Source organism: Rhinoraja longicauda, chromosome 2 (genome assembly GCF_053455715.1).
Source record: "Rhinoraja longicauda isolate Sanriku21f chromosome 2, sRhiLon1.1, whole genome shotgun sequence".
NCBI classification, from domain to species: Eukaryota; Metazoa; Chordata; class Chondrichthyes; order Rajiformes; family Arhynchobatidae; genus Rhinoraja; species Rhinoraja longicauda.
The window spans coordinates 39,977,039-39,999,942 of record NC_135954.1 but is presented as its reverse complement, the minus strand read 5'-3'; the positions used below and the strand labels follow the sequence as shown (position 1 = coordinate 39,999,942).

At 44.9% G+C, this 22,904-nt stretch overlaps 1 protein-coding gene across 2 annotated transcripts in view; it reads left to right on the top strand.

Moving 5' to 3' along the window:
- Positions 1-22,904, top strand: part of kcnh8 (potassium voltage-gated channel, subfamily H (eag-related), member 8) — a 299,288-nt gene that overhangs the window by 184,964 nt on the left and 91,420 nt on the right. Inside the window, exon 6 of one of the 2 annotated variants that reach the window (XM_078417923.1) lies at positions 99-256. The exons of the other annotated variant lie outside the window; for it this stretch is intronic. Within the exon in view, the coding sequence (XP_078274049.1) occupies positions 99-256 (158 nt within the window). The remainder of the gene's footprint in view (positions 1-98; positions 257-22,904) is intronic. 2 annotated transcript variants of the gene reach the window in all.

The following is a 22,904-nucleotide window of genomic DNA, read 5'->3' as shown; positions in this document are numbered from 1 at the left end:
GAATTCTTATAAATTTGGATTGCATGTTCATGCAGATCGAATAGAATAATCTGTAGCACATCTTCTAACAGCATTTTAAACTGCTTTATATCAAACAGATATTGTTTTGAATTTTCGAACTACATATGTCAGCAAGTCTGGTCAAGTAATATTTGAAGCTCGATCTATTTGTATTCATTATGTAACAACATGGTTTATCATCGATTTAGTAGCTGCACTTCCTTTTGATCTTCTCTACGCATTCAATGTCAATGTGGTAAGTGTAAGCCTAAATTCTTTAATTTCTTTTTTTGTGAAATTATTTTCCTTTGATTCTGGCATTCAATTACATTGTTGGCTCTCTTAGTATTATATCTTAAGGTAAAATAAGGTAATATCATTATGTTTTCATAATTAGAAATTTTGATATGCATAATCTATGTTGTGTTATACAGACCATTGATGTGATATTTACAATCCTTCACAATATTTCTATTATTAGCAGAATATTTTCTCCTTTATTTGATTTTATCCCTCCGATTCTTAAAATTAAAATGTCTACTAGTATGTAAGATCCCAATTCTAAAGTGAAATGGGTGAAAAGAACAGAATGCAAAAAAAAGCACTATTTCCATTAAAGTTGAATTGAATTGAATACACCATGGAAACAGGCCCTTTCCCCCACAACACACCAGCCATTGAACTACCCAGTCACACTATTTCTATGTTATCCCACTTTTGCATGCATTCCCTATACATGTGAGGCAATTTACAGAGGCCAATTCACTTGCAAACCTGCACGTTTTGGGGATGTGGGGGGAAACTCCACACAGGCACCACCTGAGGTTAGGATTGAACCTGGTTCTCTGGTGGTGTGAGGCAGCATCTGTGCCAGTGTGTCACTCTCTTCTCATGGGCTTTGTGCATTTGTACTTTGAGGATGATTTAATACCCTCCAAAACATAATCAGGCACAACACGTGCAAATTGGCAAAAAATCCTTCTTAATCTTAAAGATATTATGGTAATAATTTCAGGCCATCAGCAGAACATGACGGAATGTTGTCCTTACCAGCACTTTCTGTTTTTATTTCCAATTTCAAAAATCTGAAGATTATTGATTTTCAATTCTGATTGTGAGCCATAATGAATGAATGAATTAATAAGTTTATTGGCCAAGTATGTGCCTATACAAGGAATGTGCCTTGGTGCTCCGCTCACAAATGACAACACAAACATACAGTTAACAATTACGAATTAAGCATAACCACATCAAAACAATAAGGATACAACATTACGGTCTAAACATGTGGGTGACAATAAACCAGAGCAAAAAAGAGACTACAGACTTTGGCTATTGAGTAGAACTATCACTCGTGGGAAAAAAAGCTGTTTTTATGTCTGGCTGTGGCTGCATTGACAGTCCGGAGTCGCCTTCCAGAGGGAAGTGCTTCGAAGAGTTTGTGGCCGGGGTGAGAGGGGTCAGAGATGATCTTGCCCGCTCGCTTCCTGGCCCTTGCAGTGTACAGTTCGTCAATGGGGGGAAGGTTGCAGCCAACAACCTTCTCAGCTGTGCGAACGATCCGTTGCAGCCTCCGGATGTCGTGCTTCGTGGCTGAGCCAAACCAGACCATGATGGAGAAGGTGAGGACGGACTGATTGATAGCAGCATAGAATTGGACCATCATTGCCTGTGGCAGATTGTGTTTCTTCAGTTGCCGCAGGAAGTACATCCTCTGTTGGGCCTTTTTGACTGTGGAGTTGATGGTGGCCCCCCATTTAAGGTCCCTGGAGATGGTGGTTCCAAGGAACTTAAATGACTCCACAGATGTGACTGTGGTGTTGATGGTGAGTAGGGGGAGGGGGATCTCTTCAAAAGTCTGCAATTAGTTCCACTGTCTTGAGAGCATTGACCTCCAGGTTGTTGTGATGGCACCAGGATGCCAGCTGTATCACTTCCCCTCTGTAGGCAGATTCCTCCCCATTCTGGATCAGTCCAATCAGGGTAGTGTCATCCGCAAACCAGAGGAGTTTGACAGAGGAGTCTGTGGAGGTGCAGTTGTTGGTGTAGAGAGAGTAAAGGAGAGGGGAGAGTACGCAGCCTTGCGGTGCTCCTATGCTGAGGGTCTGCGGGTCCCAGATGTGCTTTCCCAGCCTCACATGCTGCTTCCTGTCCATCAGGAAGTTGATGATCCACTGACAGAGGGGTTCAGGCACAGTCAGCTGGGAGAGTTTGTAGTGTAGTAGCTCTGGCACAATGGTGTTAAATGCAGAGCTAAAGTCCACAAACAGAATCCTGGCATAGATCCCCTTGCGGTCTAGGTGCTGGAGGATGAAGTACAGGCCTAGATTGACTGCATCGTCCACCGATCTATTGGCCCTATATGCAAACTGCAGGGGGTCCAGCAGGGGGTTTGTGATGTTTTTCAGCTGGGCCAGCACGTCTTTCAAAGGTCTTCATGACTACAGAGGTAAGTGCGACAGGCCTGTAGTCATTAAGACCAGTGATCCTTGTCTTTTTGGGTACAGGGACAATAGTGGAGACCTTGAAGCAGGAGGGACAGTGCTTGAAGGTAGAGGGGGAAACATCGTCCGGTCCTGGAGATTTCCGGCTTTTCTGTTTTCTGAATAGCCTCTCCACCTCCGCAATTTCTATTGTTAAACTGGAGTCATACAGAACAGAATACAGAATAGCTTTTATTGTCATTCGTTTTACCGAACAAAATTAATTTGCCAGCAGTACAAAAAAACAAAAAACACAAGACACACAACCCCAACACAAACATCCATCACAGTGACTCCAAACACCCCCTCACTGTGATGGAGGCAAAAAAACTTCCTCTCTCTTCCCCCATGCCCCTCCCACGGACAGACAGCTCAACCCCTACCGAGGCGACCGACCCGCACAGCCCCCGCAAGGAGATGGAAAGTCCCCGCGGCCGAGCCGCACCGGGCGATGGAAGGCCCCGTGGCCGAGCCGCACCGGCGATGGAAAGTCCCGCGGCCAAGCTGCGCCGCGCTGGAAAGTCCTACGGCCGTACCGGGCAATGGAAAATCCCGCGGCCCGAGCCGCACCGGGCGCTGATAAGTCCCGCGGCCGAGCCGCACCGGGCGATGGAAAATCCCGTGGCCGAGCCTCGCCGGGTGATGGAAGGCCCTGCGGCCGAGCCACACCGGGCGCCGTTAAGTCCCGCGGCCAAGCCGCACCGGGCGATGGAAGGCCCCGCGGCCGAGCCGCACCGGGCGCTGTTAAGTCCCGCAGCCAAGCCGCACCGGGCGATGGACGGCCCCGCGGCCGAGCCGCACCGGGCGCTGTTAAGTCCCGCGGCCGAGCCTCGCCCCGAGGAAGAGACCTAAAAAAGAAAGATTTCCCCCACCCCACCCCCCTCCCACACCCCCCACACATACACAGCCAAAAACAAAACACCCCAACACACAAACAAAAAAGGACAAAGGACAAACAGACCGCCAGCGAACCACAGCCGTTAGGCGCCGCCACACGTGACCTCATTCTGTGAGGATGTGCAAATTGGTGATTGCAGAGGTGTGTGGGGAGGGGGGGGGAAGGTCCAGTCTCTACAAACTCCAGCCAGTCTCTGAGTAGGTGTGAATTGCTGCTTGGGGAGGAGTGGGTGGGGACGGATCCAGTCTTTGCATACTGGAGTCAGTCATTGAGTATGTGTGAAGTGGTGATTGGGGTTGGGGGGGAGGGGGTCCCAGGGTTATGTTTCTGTTTCTCGAACCTGCAGTAAAACTCATTCGGGTCGTTGGTCAGCTGACGATTGTCCAAGGAGCGTTGGGTTTTCCTCTTGTACCTGGTGATTTCTTGCAAGCCCTTCCAAACTGAAGAAGAGTTATTAGCTGAGATTCTCGCTTGCACAGTGAGGTGTCAATGAGGTATTAATCAAGCGAGCTACATTGTCCTGGATGGTTGAGCTTCTTGAGAGTGGTCGGCACAGAAATCATTCAAGCAAATGGAAAGTATTTCATTATCACCCTGATTTCTGCTTTGTAGATGGCTAATTGTATATTTGTGACTTACTGCAAAGGAAAAGAATGGGTATATGCTTAATCCATCTATTTATTTAAAGCCTATTTCAGAATAAAAGGTTCTGATAGAAACATAGATGCATAGAAACATAGAAAATAGGTGCAGGACGAGGCTATTTGGCCCTTCGAGCCAGCACCGCCATTCATTATGATCATGGCTGATCATCCACAATCAGTAACCTGTGCCTGCCTTCTCCCCATATCCCTTGATTCCACTAGCCCCTAGAGCTCTATCTAACTCTTTTAAATTCATCCAATGAATTGGCCTCCACTGCCTTCTGTGGTAGAGAATTCCACAAATTCACAACACTCTGGGTGAAAAAGTTTCTTCTCACCTCAGTTTTAAATGGCCTCCTCTTTATTCTTAGACTCTGGCCCCCGGTTCTGGACTCCCCCATCATTGGGAACATTTTTCCTGCATCTAGCTTGTCCAGTTCTTTTATAATTTTAGACGTCTCTATAAGATCCCCTCTCATCCTTCTAAACTCCAGTGAATACAGGCCCAGTCTTTCCAATCTTTCCTCATATGACAGTCTCTCCAAGCCAGGGATTAACCTAGTGAACCTACACTGCACTGCCTCAACAGCAAGGATGTCCTTCCTCAAATTAGGAGACCAAAACTGCACACAATACTCCAGATGTGATCTCACCAGGGCCCTATACAACTGCAGAAGGGCCTCTTTGCTCCAATACTCAAATCCTCTCCTTATGAAAGCCAACATGCCATTAGCTTTCTTCACTGCCTGCTGCTCCTGCACGCTTACGTTCAGTGACTGGTGTACAAGGACACCAAGGTCTCGTTGTACTTCCCCTTTACCTAATCTGACACCATTGAGATAATAATCTGCCTCCTTGTTTTTGCTGCCAAAGTGGATAACCTCACATTTATCTACATTATTCTACATCTGCCATGCATCTGCCCACTCACTCAACCTATCCAAGTCACCCTGCAACCCCCTAACATCCTCTTCGCAGTTCACACTGCCACCCAGCTTTGTGTCATCTGCAAACTAGCTAGTGTTACTTCTAATTCCATCATCCAAATCATTAATATAGATTGTAAATAGTTGCGGCCCCAGCACCGAGCCTTGCGGCACTCCACTCGCCACTGCCTGCCATTCTGAAAAGGACCTGTTTATTCCTACTTTTTGCTTCCTGTCTGCCAACCAATTCTCTATCCATGTCAATACCCTACTCTACCCTACCATGTACTTTAATTTTGGTCACCGACCTCCCGTGTGGGACCTTATTAAAGGCTTTCTGAAATTCTAGATACACTGCATCCACTGGCTCTCCTTCATCCATTTTACTTGTCACATCCTCAAAAAATTCCAGAAGATTAGTCAAGCAGGATTTTCCCTTCGTATATCCATGCTGACTTGGACCAATCCTTTGACTGCTATCCAAATGCGCCATTATTACCTCTTTAATAATTGACTCCAGCATCTTCCCCACCACCGATGTCAGGCTAACTGATCTATAATTCCCCGTTTTCTCTCTCGCTCCTTTTTTGAAAAGTGGGATAACATTAGCTACCCTCCAATCCAAAGGAACTGATCCTGAATCTATTGAACATTGGAAAATGCATCCACAATTTCTAGAGCCACCGCCTTGAGTACCCTGGGATGCAGACCATCAGGCCCTGAGGATTTATCAGCCTTCAGTCCCATCAGTCTACCCAACACTATTTCTCGCCTAATGCAATTTTCTTTCAGTTCCTCTGTTTAACTAGATCCTCTGTCCTCTGGTACATCTGGGAGATTGTTTTTGTCTTCCTTAGTGAAGACAGATCCGAAGTACCTGTTCAACTCTTCCGCCATTTCCTTGTTACCCATAATAATTTCACCCATTTCTGCCTTTAAGGGACCCACATCTGATATAGGCTTTGTCCCCCAACAGATCAGCGAACTGCATTGAGAATAATCTGCTTCTTGTCATTGAATATAAAGATCTTATTGTTCAATTAAAAATATTTTATCTCCCTTCTAAAATCATGTTAGCCCTGATCTAAATTAACTCCTTGTCAACAAACTGGGTCAATAATTATAAAATGGATACATGGCAGAGAAAAAAACCCAAGTCCGTATGTTGATGAAACTAATGGAAGCCACGAAGCTTTCAACTATTGACCCCAATGATTTTCTCCAAATGTAGGCAGTGGGAGATTAGCATTGAATTCTGTGGCCGAGAAAAGCTTCATTAATGCATCATCCCATTACTGAACAGCTTTGTTTTCCCAAAGTGCTCGTGCACATTGTCATCTTCTAAAAAAAAAAGAGAGCATTTAGACAATAGACAATAGGTGCAGGAGGAGGCCATTCGGCCCTTCGAGCCAGCACCGTCATTCAATGTGATCATGGCTGATCATTCTCAATCAGTACCCCGTTCCTGCCTTCTCCCCATACCCCCTGACTCCGCTATCCTTAAGAGCTCTATCTAGCTCTCTTGAATGCATTCAGAGAATTGGCCTCCACTGCCTTCTGAGGCAGAGAATTCCACAGATTCACAACTCTCTGACTGAAAAAGTTTTTCCTCATCTCAGTTCTAAATGGCCTACCCCTTATTCTTAAACTGTGGCCCCTTGTTCTGGACTCCCCCAACATTGGGAACATGTTTCCTGCCTCTAACGTGTCCAACCCCTTAATAATCTTATACGTTTCGATAAGATCTCCTTTCATCCTTCTAAATTCCAGTGTATACAAGCCTAGTCGCTCCAGGCTTTGACCGACACTGCTGCAATGATACTCCATTATACCATGTAACAAACAGCCTTAAGTATTTTAAGTTTCAGTAACAAACATACATTTTTAGCTATTAAAAAGAACTTTGTATTTGTAAACAACATGTTTCTTCATGGAGTGACGATTAGGTGGTTGGAGCAAATCCCTTATTCAGTTAGAGATGGACACAAAATGCTGAAGTAATTCAACGGGTCAGGCAGCATATCTGGAGATGAGGAATAGGTGACGTTTCAGGTCGAGATCCTTCTTTAAACTCTGAACTCAGTCTGAGGATGGGTCTCGAACCGAAACGTCACCAATTCCTTTTCTCCAGAGATGCTGCCTGGCCCGCTGAGTTACTCCAGCATTTTGTGCCTATTTTCGGTGTAAACCAGCATCTGCATTTCCTTCCTACACCCTTATTCAGTCAAGCGGACAACCGGCAATAACAGATACCATCCCCCCATCCCCCCCCCCCCTCACCCATGGTCCATTATAATGAGGGTTATGTGTATGTTTAAGCAGATTTATGAAAGGGTGAAAGAAATACAAGGATTTTCTAGTCTCGCAAGAGAACGGCAATGCTGGGATTTTGCGTAAGAAACAAACGTCCTCTGGCCATTCCCTTAAACAGATGCTGCCTGATCACTGGGTTCCTCCTGCATTTTGTCTTTTGCTGAAGCTTTCAGCATCTGCGGTCTCTTATGTCTCCATTTGCTGAGTGGTGTGGGAAACACCTGTGATGGCTGTTTAATATTCAATTGTAAAGTCCGACTGAGTTGCTGTTAAAATTCCTGACTGGAGGAACTAAAATCACCTTTAGTTCTCAATGCCTACTTTGGGATGATAATCCCTTCAATACTTTGAGAATTTGGTTTTCGTCTGGAAGTGGTAAAGAACACCACTGATAAGATGATATATCTTACAGCGATCTTGATGAGGAGGTGACTGGAGGAGACTCACTGTGATGGATGTTTCTTTTGTTGTTGTTTTGTGTTGGTTTGTGATTGTGTGTGCTATTGCTTATTTTTATTGCTCTTATTGTTGGACTGTGGGTAACGGAATTTCGTCCAAAAGACTTGTTTTTTTGGATGACAATAAAGGTTATTCTGATTCTGATTCTGATAATGTATGCCATGCTGCCAGAGCTCTTTCCAAATAATCAACAAAATCAAACTTCAGTAAGAACTCAGTTGGTCAGGAGCATCCGTGAAGGGAAATGGACAGACAATGCTTCAGCTTGGGATGTTTTTCAGCCTGACTTTCTGTAATCGAGCTGAGATAAAGTAATGCAACTGAATGTTAAATGTCTTTCTGAGACCAATCCTAGCACTGGTTTGATGCACACCTCTGTACTTATTCGCTAGTTACTAAAGATCCCCTTGAATAAACTTTGCAGGTACCAGTTGTTCTGCTACTATTCTGTAGTGATATTCCATTCCAGTTGCTGTCGTGTCAAAGATGTGATGCTGTATATCTTTCATCAACTTCCAGAATTCTTATTATAGATTAATAATGTTGTTAAATGAATTGGCTAACGTCTTATCCATAGTTATGCCCAACACCACAGAATATTCTCAAATAATATGTATTGAAACTGAAAGATTTGCAAGTCTGTGCTTTTAAACTCAGGGTCTTCATATATACAAATGTCTTTTCTACTAAAATCACTTTCAACTTTGACATCTGTGACAGTACACTCAGTCTCATTATTTAACTCGGTAGAAGTCACATCATTACAAATTGGTGTTCTGTTTGATTACATTTGGAGGGTCTTGCAAATGTAAAAATTCACCAGTTCAGGTTACTGCAAGGAAATGAAGCCTGGCTACTGTCCAAGTGGCAGTGCCACTTCTTTATTAACAATTTCTAAATTCATTACTACAGACGTCAGGTTTTCAGACTCCATCTGTTGGTCTAGACCATGTTTCACTACTCTAACTATAAATATTTGACTTGAATAATTGTTTTATTTTGAAAAACTAATATCCCCTTTCAAAAATCAGCCTTTTGTCTATGATGAGAAATTGATTTATACACTTCTTCAATATTTTTTCAAGACAGAGGGCGGCACAGTGGTGCAGCGGTAGAGTTGCTGCCTTAGAGTGCCAGAGACCCGAGTTTGATCCTGACTACGGGTGCTGTCTGTACGGAGTTTCTACATTCTCCCTGTGACTGCGTGGGTTTTCTCCGGGTGCTCCGGTTTCCTCCCACACTCCAAAGATGTGTAGGTTTGTAGGTTAATTTGCTTGTGTAAAGTGTAAATTGTCCTAGTGTGCAGAATAGTGCTAGTTCCACAGACATGCAGGGAATGGTGGAACATGAATCACATGCAACGAACAAATTACCTTGGCATCATGTTCAGCACAGAAGATGCAGGCCAAAATCTATTTCTATGCTGTACCGTTTTCTGTTCTATGTAAAATTGGGAAAGGTTGATGATAAAATAAACTTTATGATGCAGAGTAAGTGGAAAGGGGAAGGAAGGAAGTGAAGGGAAGATCTATGCCAGTGTGAAATTAAATTGAATGGTAAAATTGACGATATTCTAAGTCTACAGGATTGAAGAAAAGGAGAAAAAGCTGACTCTAGAAAAGGTGCAAATGGGAACAGCACTATTATCATCAAAAATGGGTGAATTGAGTGTTGAATTGAAATGGCAGTATGACCTAATTTGCAAAGGAGCTGCTGCTCCTTCTGCTTACATGGAGCTTTGCTGGAACAATGTCAGAAAAATACAGGAACTTGGGAGTGGGACGTGAAGAGAGACAAAGCAATCAACAATTTGCATTTTGTCACTGATCCCCAGCAGTGAATATAGTATATTTTAAATTGAAAGAAGTACAGAAATCTGTTTCCTTTGACTTGACATTAAATGTCACCTTTTCAGAGTGTTTGCCTTGAACTAAACGTTAATAGCCGACCATTATAAAGGCTTTCATGATGATGAGATTCTGACGGAGGCTGTTACCTTGGCAAATGTGCCATTGTGCAGAGGCCATTAATTTAAAATCACTATTTAAAATGGACAGGCAAAGAGATGGAAAAAAATATTCAAAGTGTTGACAGGATGTGGAAAGTTTTGCTTGAAAAGGTGACAAAAGAGACTTGTGTTTCGAGACAAGACAGTGGGTGATTTTTAAATGAAGCAAATAATCTCTTTCCCTGGTATGTACCTGTGATACATACAAGTGAGGGAAAGTTAAAATAAACAAGCAACAAGCTGATTTCTCTAAGTAGTTCACGATAGGAAACTATATATGTAACATGCTAATTGAATTGTTAAATGTCAGCTATTTCTTTAAATATTCCCAAATATCAATTGACACACTGGTTTGTAACTTTTCTTCTGAAGTTGAAATAATCCTTTTATTGGTTAGAAAGTAAAGTTGGGAAGATGGATACAACTTGAAATCTTGTTCTGGCAAATCAGATCTAATCAACATTAATTCAGAAAGACTGACACATCTGAACAATTCTATAATTTTTGTACTGAATTCAATCTGAGGTCGGTTCCCTTGGGTGACATCACTCTTTGAATTAACGTCTAGTAAGGCAGCAAAGGGGGACTGCGGTGCCATCAGATCTAAACGCTGAATAAGATGCCATCAACAGCATTCACATGAGCTGCAGGGCTGTGTGGGCTGTGTTTTGTACTGGGTCTACTTTTGATCAGGGTCCTTTTTAAAGTGCTTCAAAGGCTGAAACATAAGGACGACGAAGAAGGAAACACTATTTCACGAATCTGAACTGTGAAACAAATTTAATGATATTACCAACAATAATTATGTTTAGAACATAAGAATTGTACAGTTTATTGAATATGCTCACATATATGCACACATCCTCACATCAGCAAAAGTAAAATATGTAATCAATTTAAGAAGCTAGTTAAAATCTAGTCAGCAAACCTTGTGATTATCCGTTCTACTATCTTCTCATGCGATTCAGTAAGTATTATGTTTTATAATACTCCTGCAATACACATTGGATCTTTCTCGCTGCAATAAAGGTGGTAGATGTTATTGTCGAACATCTCTAAGAACAGCAATTATAGCAAATCTATTTTCCTTACCACTTGACAGTTGATCAGATGATTATATACAGACTCAGAACATTGATAAAGCAGGAGTATTTATTTATGAATCACTACAGGTTCTTCTCAAGAATCAGTAGTGACTGAAATGAAAATTATTGCCTGACCAGTGATTTCTACACTTTGGGATTGGTATTGGATAATCTTGTCACGTGTACTGAGGTACATACAGTAAAAGCTTTTGTTTGCATGCCATCCAATTAAAGCAGATAATACTATTTAGGAATATATTCAAGACGTACACAAATACAAAAGGAAGAGTGAAGAGAAAAATGCCAGAGTGCAAAATGTAGTTCCCAGCATTGTAGCTTAACAGTTCCAGAGAAATTAATCTAATGTCTGCAATGAGGTTGGATGGAAGATTGGGAATGTACCTCAGATTATGGGAGTACCGTTCAGAAGTCTAATAGCAGAGGGGAAGAAGCTGTTCCTGAGTCTAATGGTACGTGCGGAATCTATCCTGAATCTGGTGTCACGGTATGCAATTCTTACTAAAATAGTATCTCACTGCAGGGCAACACAATTTAACAGAGGAATTACTGCTCTTAATGAAACCATAAATTGTTAACTAAAATAGAAAATGCAGGAAACAGCAGGTCAGGTAGCATCTGTAAAAAGAGAAACACAGCTAACAATTCAATTCAAAATGCTTTTCTCAGAAATGCTTTCCAGCATTTCCGGTTTTCTTTCAGATTTCAAGCAACGACAGTTTATTTTGATTTTCAGCCTTAATTTTTGTCTGGCATTAAATAATCTAGATAGTCAAAGTAAAAAGCAAAATCCATTAAAAACTATTTGGTTTGGCGAATTACTTATTAAAAAATGTTGCAGTCAATAGTTTTCCTGGTTTAGAAGATTGTCTCTCAGCTGGCTGGTTCGCACACAACAAACACTTTTCACTATACCTCGGTACACGTGACAGTAAGCTCAACAAATCTAATTGTTAACAAGTCATGTAAAACAGGAAATGGAGTTAGGGTCTTCATTGTTGAATAATGTCATTAATGTTTTGAATATAGTCACTAGAGAATTATTTGATTTAGAATAGTAGCATATCTCGATGTGCTCTAATCTATCCCACAGTCTCACAATCAATGGATCTACAGTTCCTTCAATTAGTTTGTGAATAGTGGTGAGCACGCACCATTTCATGGACTTTCCAAGAACATCCCCGTCTTCAAGTTGGAGCCCAGCAAGTGAATGCAAAGGGAAAAAACAGAAGTGTTTGCAACTAGGGCGCAGCAATAGAGTTGCTGCCTCAGTGCCAGAGACCCGTGTTTGATCCTGACTATGGGAGCTGTCTGTCCGGAGTTTGTATATTATCCCTGTGACGGCATGGGTTTTCTCCGGGTGCTCCGGTTTCCCCCCACATTCCAAAGACGTGCAGGTTTGTAGGTTAATTGGCTTCTGTAAATTGTTCCTAGTGTATGGGTGATCGATGGTCAGCGTGGACGTGGTGGGCCAAAGGTCCAGTTTCCATGCTGTATCCTTAAACTAAACTAAACATTTTAATCCAGAATTCTTGAGTGAATAATCTATCTCCTTTAGTTTAGAAATACCATGTGGAAACAGGCTCTTCTACCCACTGAGTCTGGATCTCTCATATGCCTTGGAGGATATTTTCACTAATGGGAGAGTCTAGAACCAGAGGACATAGCCTCAGAATTAAAGGATGTTCCTTTAGGAAGGAGATTAAGAGGATTTTCTTGGGTCAGAGGGTGGTGAATCTGTGGAATTTATTGCCACACAAGGCTTTGGAGCCAAGTCAATAGATATTTTTAAGGCAGTGTTATATAGATTCTTGATTAGTACGGGTGTCAGGAGTTATGGGGAGAAGGCAGGGGAATTGGGTTAAGAGGGAAAGATAGATCAGCCATGATTGAATGGTGGAGTAGACTTGAAAGCGTCGAAGGGCCTAATTCTGCTCCTGTCTCTTATGAACTTATGAATGAATTCCCAATCTTCGAATTTTCGTTGCACTTTTTTAATCTATATCTTCTCTGAAGCTATAACATTGTTGTTTTCTCTTCTGCACACCCTAATGGTATGATTTGCTGACCAAAACTATGTTTTTCGCTGTATTTTGTAGACAATAATAATAAACCGATACCAATACCAATTTTTAAAAACCTAGATATTGTAGCGACCATAGAGAATGGTCCAGGTCGTCGAACCCTCGGATTGGTCACGTGGGAACGCGACCATGGGGATTGGTCCAGGGAACGACATCGCTGATTGGCCAGCGATGTCAGGTGCGCGTTTGGCGCCCGTTTTAGTCAGTTCGGCGAAGTCTTCAAGGAAGACAGTAAGTTTGTATTGGTTGTCCTGTACCTTGTTGTTTAACTCTGTATTCGTGTATTGCGGCTGCAATAAACTTCGTCTACAACCAACAAGTTTCGGACTCGCCATATTGGTGACCCCGACGTGATCTGGACGATCACCGACTGAGCAGGAACCCGACGCCTCGTTGACGATGACCGAGCAGGGCACACCGGAGTCAAGCGCGGCAGGCGTTCATCTTCCGTTATTTTGGACGTACGCACCGCAAGCTTGGTTTATCCACGCCGAGGCTCAATTCCATATAAAGAAGGTGTCGGACGAGTCCACGAAGTACTTCTACCTCGTCAGCGCGCTATCGCCGGACACAACTAAGCGCGTGATGCGGTTCATCGTAAATTCACCTGCGGAAGACAAATACGAGGCCATGAAGAAGGTATTACTACGAACCTTCGGGTTGAATAAGCATGGTGGTGCGGCAAAACTTCTGCACCTACCGGATCTTGGAGACCAACTGCCTTCCGTCCTCATGGCCGAAATGATGATGCTAGCCGGTGAGCATACGGATTGCCCGATGTTTGAACAGGCATTCCGCGAGAAACTTCCCGAGGATGTCCGACTGCTGCTTACGGATTGTTCTTTTAAGGACCCCGAAGCATATGCAGCGAAAGCGGACGCGCTCATAGCGGCAAAAAACAAGGCAAGTGGTTCAATCAACAAAGTCTCGACATCGGTGACCACGCCACAGCGACGGCAAGATGGCGCCACGTCTCCCGCCAATTCTCCGAAAGCCCGCCAAAAAGATCCGCACAAGCGCGGCTGGTGCTATTATCACCTACGATGGGGTAACGAATCCCGCAACTGTCGTTTGCCTTGTACCTTCGCGGGAAATGCCTCGGCCGATCGTACATAGGGGCAGTTACGATTGGCCAGAACCGGCGCCTCTATGTCCATGATCGATTCACGGACACAGAATTTTTGGTAGACACGGGAGCCATCGTCAGCATAGTGCCGCCGACCGACCTCGAAACCAGATCGGGTAAGACAGGTCCCACCCTCATCGCGGTTAATGGCAGCCCAATTCGCACTTTCGGTACACGGAAGATGTCCCTTGTGTTAGGCCTCCGCACGTACGAATGGCCATTCATCATAGCCGACGTCAAACAAGCGATCCTGGGCGCAGATTTTCTCTGGGCTTTTTCACTGGTTCCTGATGTCCGCGGTAACGACCTCCGACCCTCCGCCGAAGATGAGCACGTCGCTCCGACAATCGCCTCCTCACCCAGCCCTACTGTCCAGGCCGTCGTCGCGGCCCCCGACTCGTATGCTGCGATTCTGGCAGAGTTCCCAGAGCTGCTCGTCCAGCGTTTTGACGCACCTTCGGCTAAGCACGGTGTGGTCCATCACATCCGCACCGAAGGCCCTCCCGTTTTCGCTCGGGCCAGGAGACTACCGCCAGACAAACTGGTGGTGGCAAGGGCGGAGTTCAGGAAGATGGAGGAAATGGGAATTGTCCGTCAGTCTGACAGCCCGTGGGCCTCGCCGTTACACATGGTCTCCAAGGCATCTGGGGGGTGGAGGCCATGTGGCGATTATCGGCGTCTCAATGCTGTCACCACGGCTGATCGCTACCCCATACCGCACCTACAGGACTTTTCATCGGGGCTGGAAGGAGCGGTGGTGTTTTCCAAAATCGATTTGGTGCGAGGATACCATCAGATTCCGGTGCGACCGGAGGACATACAAAAAACTGCAACTATTACTCCGTTCGGGTTGTTTGAATGGTTGCGTATGCCTTTCGGTTTAAAGAACGCGGCACAGGCTTTCCAGCGACTGATGGACCGCGTGGGCCGGGGTTTACCCTTTTTGTTTATTTATTTAGACGACATCCTGGTAGCCAGCCCCTCAGTGCAGGAACACCAGGCCCATTTGCGGACCGTGTTCCAGCGGCTCCAAGACCACGGGCTCATTATCCAACCCTCCAAATGTCAATTCGGCCTGCCTGCCCTCGATTTTCTAGGGCACAGAATTACTCCTGCCGGCGCCGCCCCTTTGCCCGAGAAGGCGGAAGCTATCCGGGCTTTTCCCAGGCCCACCACAGTAAAAGGGCTGCAGGAGTTCGTAGGCATGGTTAATTTCTACCATAGATTCGTTCCGGCAGCGGCGCGAGTCCTGCGCCCGCTTTTCCAATGCCTTGCAGGGAATCCGGTAGAGTTGTTGTGGTCCCCGACCGCAGAGTCGGCTTTTACGGCAGCTAAGGCAGCCTTGGCAGACGCCACCATGTTGGTCCATCCGAGCCCCTCCGCCCCCACGGCCCTGACGGTTGACGCCTCTGACGTGGCGGTGGGTGGGGTTCTGGAGCAGCAGGTCGGTGGCCGTTGGCAGCCTTTAGCGTTTTTCAGCTGGCAACTAAATTCGGCCGAGCTGAAATATAGCGCATTTGACCGAGAGCTTCTAGCTCTCTATTTAGCTGTCCGTCATTTCAGGTATTTCCTCGAGGGCCGCCCATTCGTGGCATTTACGGACCACAAGCCATTAACATTTGCTTTTTTGAAATTGTCTGACCCATGGTCGGCCCGCCAGCAGCGGCACCTGACTGCTATCTCCGAATTTACCACAGATGTCCGTCATATCGCGGGTAAGCTTAATGCCGTTGCTGACGCCCTGTCTAGACCTGCTTTTCCCCCTATTTCGGCGGTGGACTGCGAAGTGGATCCCCAGGAGCTCGCGGAGGCACAGCTCCTAGCGGATACCGTTTCGGCTTACCAGTCCACCACTTCGGGATTGAAGTTGGCCCAGGTAGCTTGTGGGTCGGAGGGCACGAAAGTCTGGTGCGATGTTTCTCTTCCTCGTCCCAGGCCGGTAGTACCGCCCTCCCTTCAGCGCCGGGTTTTCGATGCCATTCATGGGCTGGCGCACCCGTCCATCCGCTCCACCTCTGCCTTGGTAGCAGCGAGGTTTGTCTGGCATGGCCTGCGGAAACAGGTAGCGGGGTGGGCACGTTCCTGCGTGCCCTGTCAGACCGCTAAAGTCCAGCACCACGTCCAGCCCCCCGTACAGGATTTCGAGGTCCCGGCTTGTTGTTTTTTCCACATCCACGTGGATTTGGTCGGGCCTTTGCCTTCCTCCCGGGGCTACACCCACCTCCTCACGGTGGTGGATCGGTTCACCCGGTGGCCAGAGGCTTTCCCATTGTTTGATATCTCGTCAGCGTCTTGTGCTAGGACTTTGGCCCTTCATTGGGTAGCTCGTTTCGGGGTCCCGGCAGTTATTACAACTGACAGAGGGCCACAGTTCACTTCGTCCCTCTGGGCCGCGCTGGCGGAACTGTACGGGTCCAAGTTACAACCCACAACTGCATATCACCCCCAGGCAAATGGACTCGTAGAAAGGTTCCACCGCCAACTTAAGGCGTCCCTCAGTGCAAGGCTTGAAGGCCCGGACTGGGTAGACCAACTCCCTTGGGTTCTTTTGGGCATCCGGACTGCTCCTAAGCCAGATCTCGGTGCGTCGTCCGCAGAGCTAGTATATGGCTCGACACTTCGAGTACCCGGAGATCTGTTTCCGGACCCTTCAGCCCTGCTTCCTACAGTCCCATCAGCGTTAGCAGCTCTCCGGGAACGGGTGGGCTCCTTGGCTCCAGTGCCGACTTCACGTCATGGGTGTCCCATGGTACATGAACCGTCTTCCCTGAAGGACTGTGAGTTTGTTTTTCTGCGTAAAGATGCCCATCGCGCCCCGTTGCAGAAGGTCTATCAAGGGCCGTTCCGGGTTTTACGTAAGGGAACGGCTACTTTCACCTTAGACATGGGCGGCAAGAGTGAACTCGTCTCGGTGTCCCGGCTCAAACCTGCCCATTTGGACCCGGATCAACCAGTCCTGGTCGGTCAAACCCCTAGGAGAGGCCGACCTCCGTTAGTTCCGCCCAGTCCAGAAACCCCTGTTCCGACGTTTCCTCCAGGACCCCCCGTTTCGGCAGTTCCTCCAGGACCCCCCGTGCCGGTAGTTCCTCCAGAACCTCTCGTTCCGGCTGTTCCTCCAAGTCCGGAACCTCCGGCTCCTGTGGTTCAGGCTGTCCCTCTCCGTACTCGTTATGGTCGCGAAATCCGGCTCCCAGCTAGGTTCCGCACCTCGGGTTCTGGGGGGGGGTCATGTAGCGACCATAGAGAATGGTCCAGGTCGTCGAACCCTCGGATTGGCCAGCGAGGTCACGTGGGAACGCGACCATGGGGATTGGTCCAGGGAACGACATCGCTGATTGGCCAGCGATGTCAGGTGCGCGTTTGGCGCCCGTTTTAGTCAGTTCGGCGAAGTCTTCAAGGAAGACAGTAAGTTTGTATTGGTTGTCCTGTACCTTGTTGTTTAACTCTGTATTCGTGTATTGCGGCTGCAATAAACTTCGTCTACAACCAACAAGTTTCGGACTCGCCATAATATCATCCTTATTCAGTAGCAATAAATCAGCTAAACAGTTCTGATGAAATGTCTTCATACAGAAAGATTAATTATCTTCCTCTCTCTACGGGTGCTGCCTGAACTGCTGAGTATTTCCAGAAATCTATTTTCATTACAGTGTGCAAGCAGTGAGGTGTATTCTGCCTCCCATTCAGATAGAAAATATAGCACTGCTAATACTATTTAGAGAGGGCTTGATTTTTTTAGTCTTCACTTTTAATTCTGTTTACGGTGTTTTCCATTTTTTATAAGTGTTGCCAACACATATCTGTGAGAAACAGTTATTTTTAAAAATCATTCAGCGCCTCTCATTTACTGTAAATACACGTGTTGTAGGTGTTGAGAACCTTTTTCAAGCAATGATTCTGGAGACATGGAATTGCATACTTGCACAATTTCCATGTCAGCCATTAAAATATTCCTCATAACAATATTAAGGTGCACAGGATCAACTGTGACTCAGTTATATGGAGTAATAACTGACTTACTGATAGAAAACAGAGGGTTGCGGTGAGAGGATGGGAGGTCTGTGATCAGTGGAGTTCTGCAGGGAACTGTGTGTTAGTCTGACATCAGTGGTGGGGAAGATGCTGGAGTCAATTATAAAAGACGAAATTGCAGAGCATTTGGATAGTAGTAACAGGATCGTTCCGAGTCAGCATGGATTTACGAAGGGGAAATCATGCTTGACTAATCTTCTGGAATTCTTTGAGGATGTAACTAGGAAAATTGACAGGGGAGAGCCGGTGGATGTGGTGTACCTCGACTTTCAGAAAGACTTTGACAAGGTTCCACATAGGAGATTAGTGGGCAAAATTAGAGCACATGGTATTGGAGGTAGGGTACTGGCGGATAGAAAATTGGTTGACAGACAGAAACCAAAGAGTGGGGATAAATGGGTCCCTTTCAGAATGGCAGGCAGTGACTAGTGGGGTACCGCAAGGCTCGGTGCTGGGACCGCAGCTATTTACAATATACATTAATGACTTGGATGAAGGGATTAAAAGTACTATTAGCAAATTTGCAGATGATACAAAGCTGGGTGGTAGTGTAAACTGTGAGGAAGATGCTATGAGGTTGCAGGGTGACTTGGACAGGTTGTGTGAGTGGGCGGATGCATAGCAGATGCAGTTTAATGTGGATAAGTGTGAGGTTATCCACTTTGGTGGTAAGAATAGGAAGGCAAAGTATTATCTGAATGGTGTCAAGTTAGGAAAAGGGGTCGTACAACGAGATCTGGGTGCCCTAGTGCATCGGTCACTGAAAGGAAGCATGCAGGTACAGCAGGCAGTGAAGAAAGCTAATGGAATGTTGGCCTTCATAACAAGAGGAGTTGAGTATAGGAGCAAAGAGGTCCTTCTGCAGTTGTACAGGGCCCTAGTGAGACCACACCTGGAGTACTGTGTGCAGTTTTGGTCTCCAAATTTGTGGAAGGATATTCTTGCTATTGAGGGCGTGCAGCGTAGGTTTACTAGGTTAATTCCCGGAATGGCGGGACTGTCATATGTTGAAAGACTGGAGCGACTAGGCTTGTATACACTGGAATTTAGAAGGATGAGAGGGGATCTTATTGAAACCTATAAGATTATTAAGGGGTTGGACACGTTAGAGGCAGGAAACATGTTCCCAATGTTGGGGAGTCCAGAACAAGGGGCCACAGTTTAAGAATAAGGGGTAGACCATTTAGAAGGAGATGAGGAAAAACCTTTTCAGTCGGAGAGTTGTGAATCTGTGGAATTCTCTGCCTCAGAAGGCAGTGGAGGCCAATTCTCTGAATGCGTTCAAGAGAGAGCTAGACCGAGCTCTTAAGGATAGCGGAGTCAGGGGATATGGGGAGAAGGCAGGAACGGGGTACTGATTGATAATGATCAGCCATGATCACATTGAATGGCGGTGCTGGCTCGAAGGGCCGAATGGCCTACTCCTGCACCTATTGTCTATTGTTTATTGTCTATTGTGTGCTTATTCGCACTACAATATGCTGCACAGTAAAGTGAGATTTTTTAGTGAGGCAGGTTAAAATCTATTCACACACAAAAATTGGTAAAACCAGATATGTTATAGCTTTAAAATAATTTGGGTATTGAGAGAGATTAAATGGTTGGGTAGAATTGCCATAATCATTGAATCTGAAATGTTAATTTTCTCTCTTTTCTACAGATTTTATTGGATCTGTTAAGACTTTTCATGTTTCTTTTTCCTACTTTCAATATCGGTAAAATAAAGTAAAATATTGCATTTTACTTTGTTAGATAATGGTATCCGTTCATGATTGTTGTCATTGTTAATGTCACAAAACCTTGGGAAAGAATACTTGTTTATCAATTGCAGCTTGTGTTAATGAGTGCTATTTCTTTTTTTAATTGGATAGAGTTAGTCATTAATAAAATCTATAAAGAGACCCTTCCCCAGTCGACCAAAAACATTACCTATCCATGTTCTCCGGAGATGCTGCCTGACCTTTTGAGTTACTCCTGTACATTGTGTCCTTTTGTGTATTAACCAGCATCTGCAGTTCCTTTTTTCTATAAAGGGACTTGGTGTTTAAGAGATTTTTGAAAGACTCAAAATGTATAATTCATTGCATTTCTTCAGAAATATGAGGAAAATACATCTGATTGTTGAAACCATTTATTATTGAGTTTATAACAAGCTGTGCTACATTGTGTGAGAAAATAGCTGAGACAAATATATTTTCTCTTTTAGAATGTTATCACAATAGGAAAAAAAAGCAGCTGTTGTACTTGGTAAATTTGTTTTCTCTGATCATAAAACAATTATTATTCTAATTCTTAGAAACCCAAATTATTATTCTCTGTCTTTGCTGTCTTGTCAAGGTAGAGGGCTGCTGTTTTACACCAGCCTCCTGCAGTTAGGGCAGTTAAATGTCAAGGATTATGAAACTTGAATGATTGTGATTAGAGGGTGACCTTTCCTCAACATTTCTCCAAATCAATTTGCTTTTAATATTAAGTGTTGCAAAATGTGACTGCCTGAATTCAAAGACTTTCCCTGTATGATTTTATCCAGTTTTTATTAAATGAAATGTCAGTAATGGGAAGCTTCAGTTTTGTGGTTACCCCAGCACCCTCTCCCCCATTTCGTTGAGCACGTATTTGACTACAGATTCTCATCCTCTAAGAGAATCCTCAAAACTGATGCTCTACAAGGATGCATTCTTAGCCTCTTTCTTTACTCCTTACACACATACACGACTGTGCAGCCAAATACAAATACAACTCAATGTACAAATTTGCAGCCGACACCTACCTCTGTAGTGGGCCGAATATCAAATAATAATGAGAGGGAGTACAGAGATTGAGAACCTGCTAACCTGGTGTCAGGACAACAACCATTCCCTCAATGTCAGCAAGATAAAAGACATAGTGATCGACTTTAGGAAGAGAAGCTGTATACATGCCCTGGTATACATTGACGGTGCAGAAGTAGAGATGGTTGAAAACTTCAAGTTTCTAGGAGTAAATATCACCAACAACTTGGCCCGGACTAGCCATATCGACACAATGGCCAAGAAAGCACACCAATGCCTCTAATTCTTTAGAAGGCTTAGGATGTTCGGCATGTCCTGTAGAAAGCATTTTATCAGGACGCGCTGTAGGAAGCATTTTATCAGGATGCATCACAGCTTGGTTTGGGAACGGTTCCATCCAAGACTGCAAGAAATTGCAGAGAATTGTGGATGCAACCCAGACCATCACACAAACTAACCTCCCTTCCATTGACTCCATTTACAACTCGCTCTACCTCAACCAGGCCACCAGCATTATCAACGTCGAGTCTCACCCCACACACTCCCTCTTCTCCCCTCTCCCATCAGGCAAGAGGTACAGAAGTGTGAAAACACACACCTCCATATTCAGGGACAGTTTCTTTCCAGGTGTTATCAGGCAACTGAACCATCCTATCACCAACTAGAGAGTGATCCTGACCTACCATCATCCTAATTGGAGACCCTCAGACTATCTTTAATCGGATTTTATCGTGGACTTTATCGTGCACTAAACATTATTCCCTTTATCCTGTATCTGTACTCGGTGGACAGCTTGATTGTGGACAGATTGCACTAAACTAGATTACCATAAATGACACAAAGCTGGGTGGCATTGTGAGCTGCGAGGAGGATGCTATGAGGCTGCAGGGTGACTTGGATAGGTTGGGTGAGTGGGCAGATGCATGGCAGATGCAGTATAATGGGGATAAATGTGAGGTTATCCATTTTGGTGGCTAGAACAGGAAGGCAGATTATTATCTGAATGGTATCAGATTAGGAAAAGGGGAGGTGCAATGAGACCTGGGTGCCCTTGTACATCAGTCACTGGAAGTAAGCATGCAGGTACAGCAGGCAGTGAAGAAAGCTAGTGGCCTTCATTGTGAGAGGATTTGAGTTTAGGAGCAAGAAGGTCCTACTGCAGTTGTACAAGGCTCTGGTGAGATCACACCTGGAGTATTGTGTGCAGTTTTGGTCTCCTAAGAGGAAAGACATTCTTACTACTAAGGGAGTGCAGCATAGGTTCACCAGATTAATTCCCGGATGGCGGGACTGACATATGATGAATGAATGGGTCAACTGGGCTTGTATTCACTGAAATTTAGAAGGATGAGAGGGTATCTTATAGAAACATATAAAATTCTTAAAGGATTGGACAGGCTAGATTCAGGAAAAATGTTCCCGATGTTGGGGAAGTCCAGAACCAGGGGTCATGGTTTAAGAATAAGGGGTAGGCCATTTAGGACTGTGATGAGGAAAAACTTGTCACCCGGAGAGTTGTGAATCTGTGGAATTCTCTGCCACAGAAGGCAGTGGAGGCCAATTCACTGGATGTTTTCAGGAGAGAGTTAGATTTAGCTCTTAGGGCTAATGGAATCAAAGGATATGGGGAAAAAGCAGTAACAGGTACTGATTTTGGATGATCAGTCATGATCATATTGAATGGCGGTGCTGGCTCGAAGGGCCAAATGGCCTACCGCTGCACCTATTGTCTATGTTTCTGTTTCTATAAAAGCTTTTCACTGTACCTCGGTACACATGACAACAATGAACTAAACTAAACTATTTCCAATTCCGGTGTCCTAATAAACCTAGGATGTGATTCTGAAGAGACTGCGTCAAGTTATAAATTTCTGCTGAGGATCATTAACCAATCATACAAATTCTATGACTATAAACTCGTGGAGGAACACAACAGGTCAGGCAGCATCTGTGGAGGCAAACAGTTGTTCAATGTTTCGATCAAGACCTTGCATCAGGTCTGATTCTGCTCAGTTTCTCTGGGAGTTTATCTTTAGTTCCAGTTTCCATCATCTACA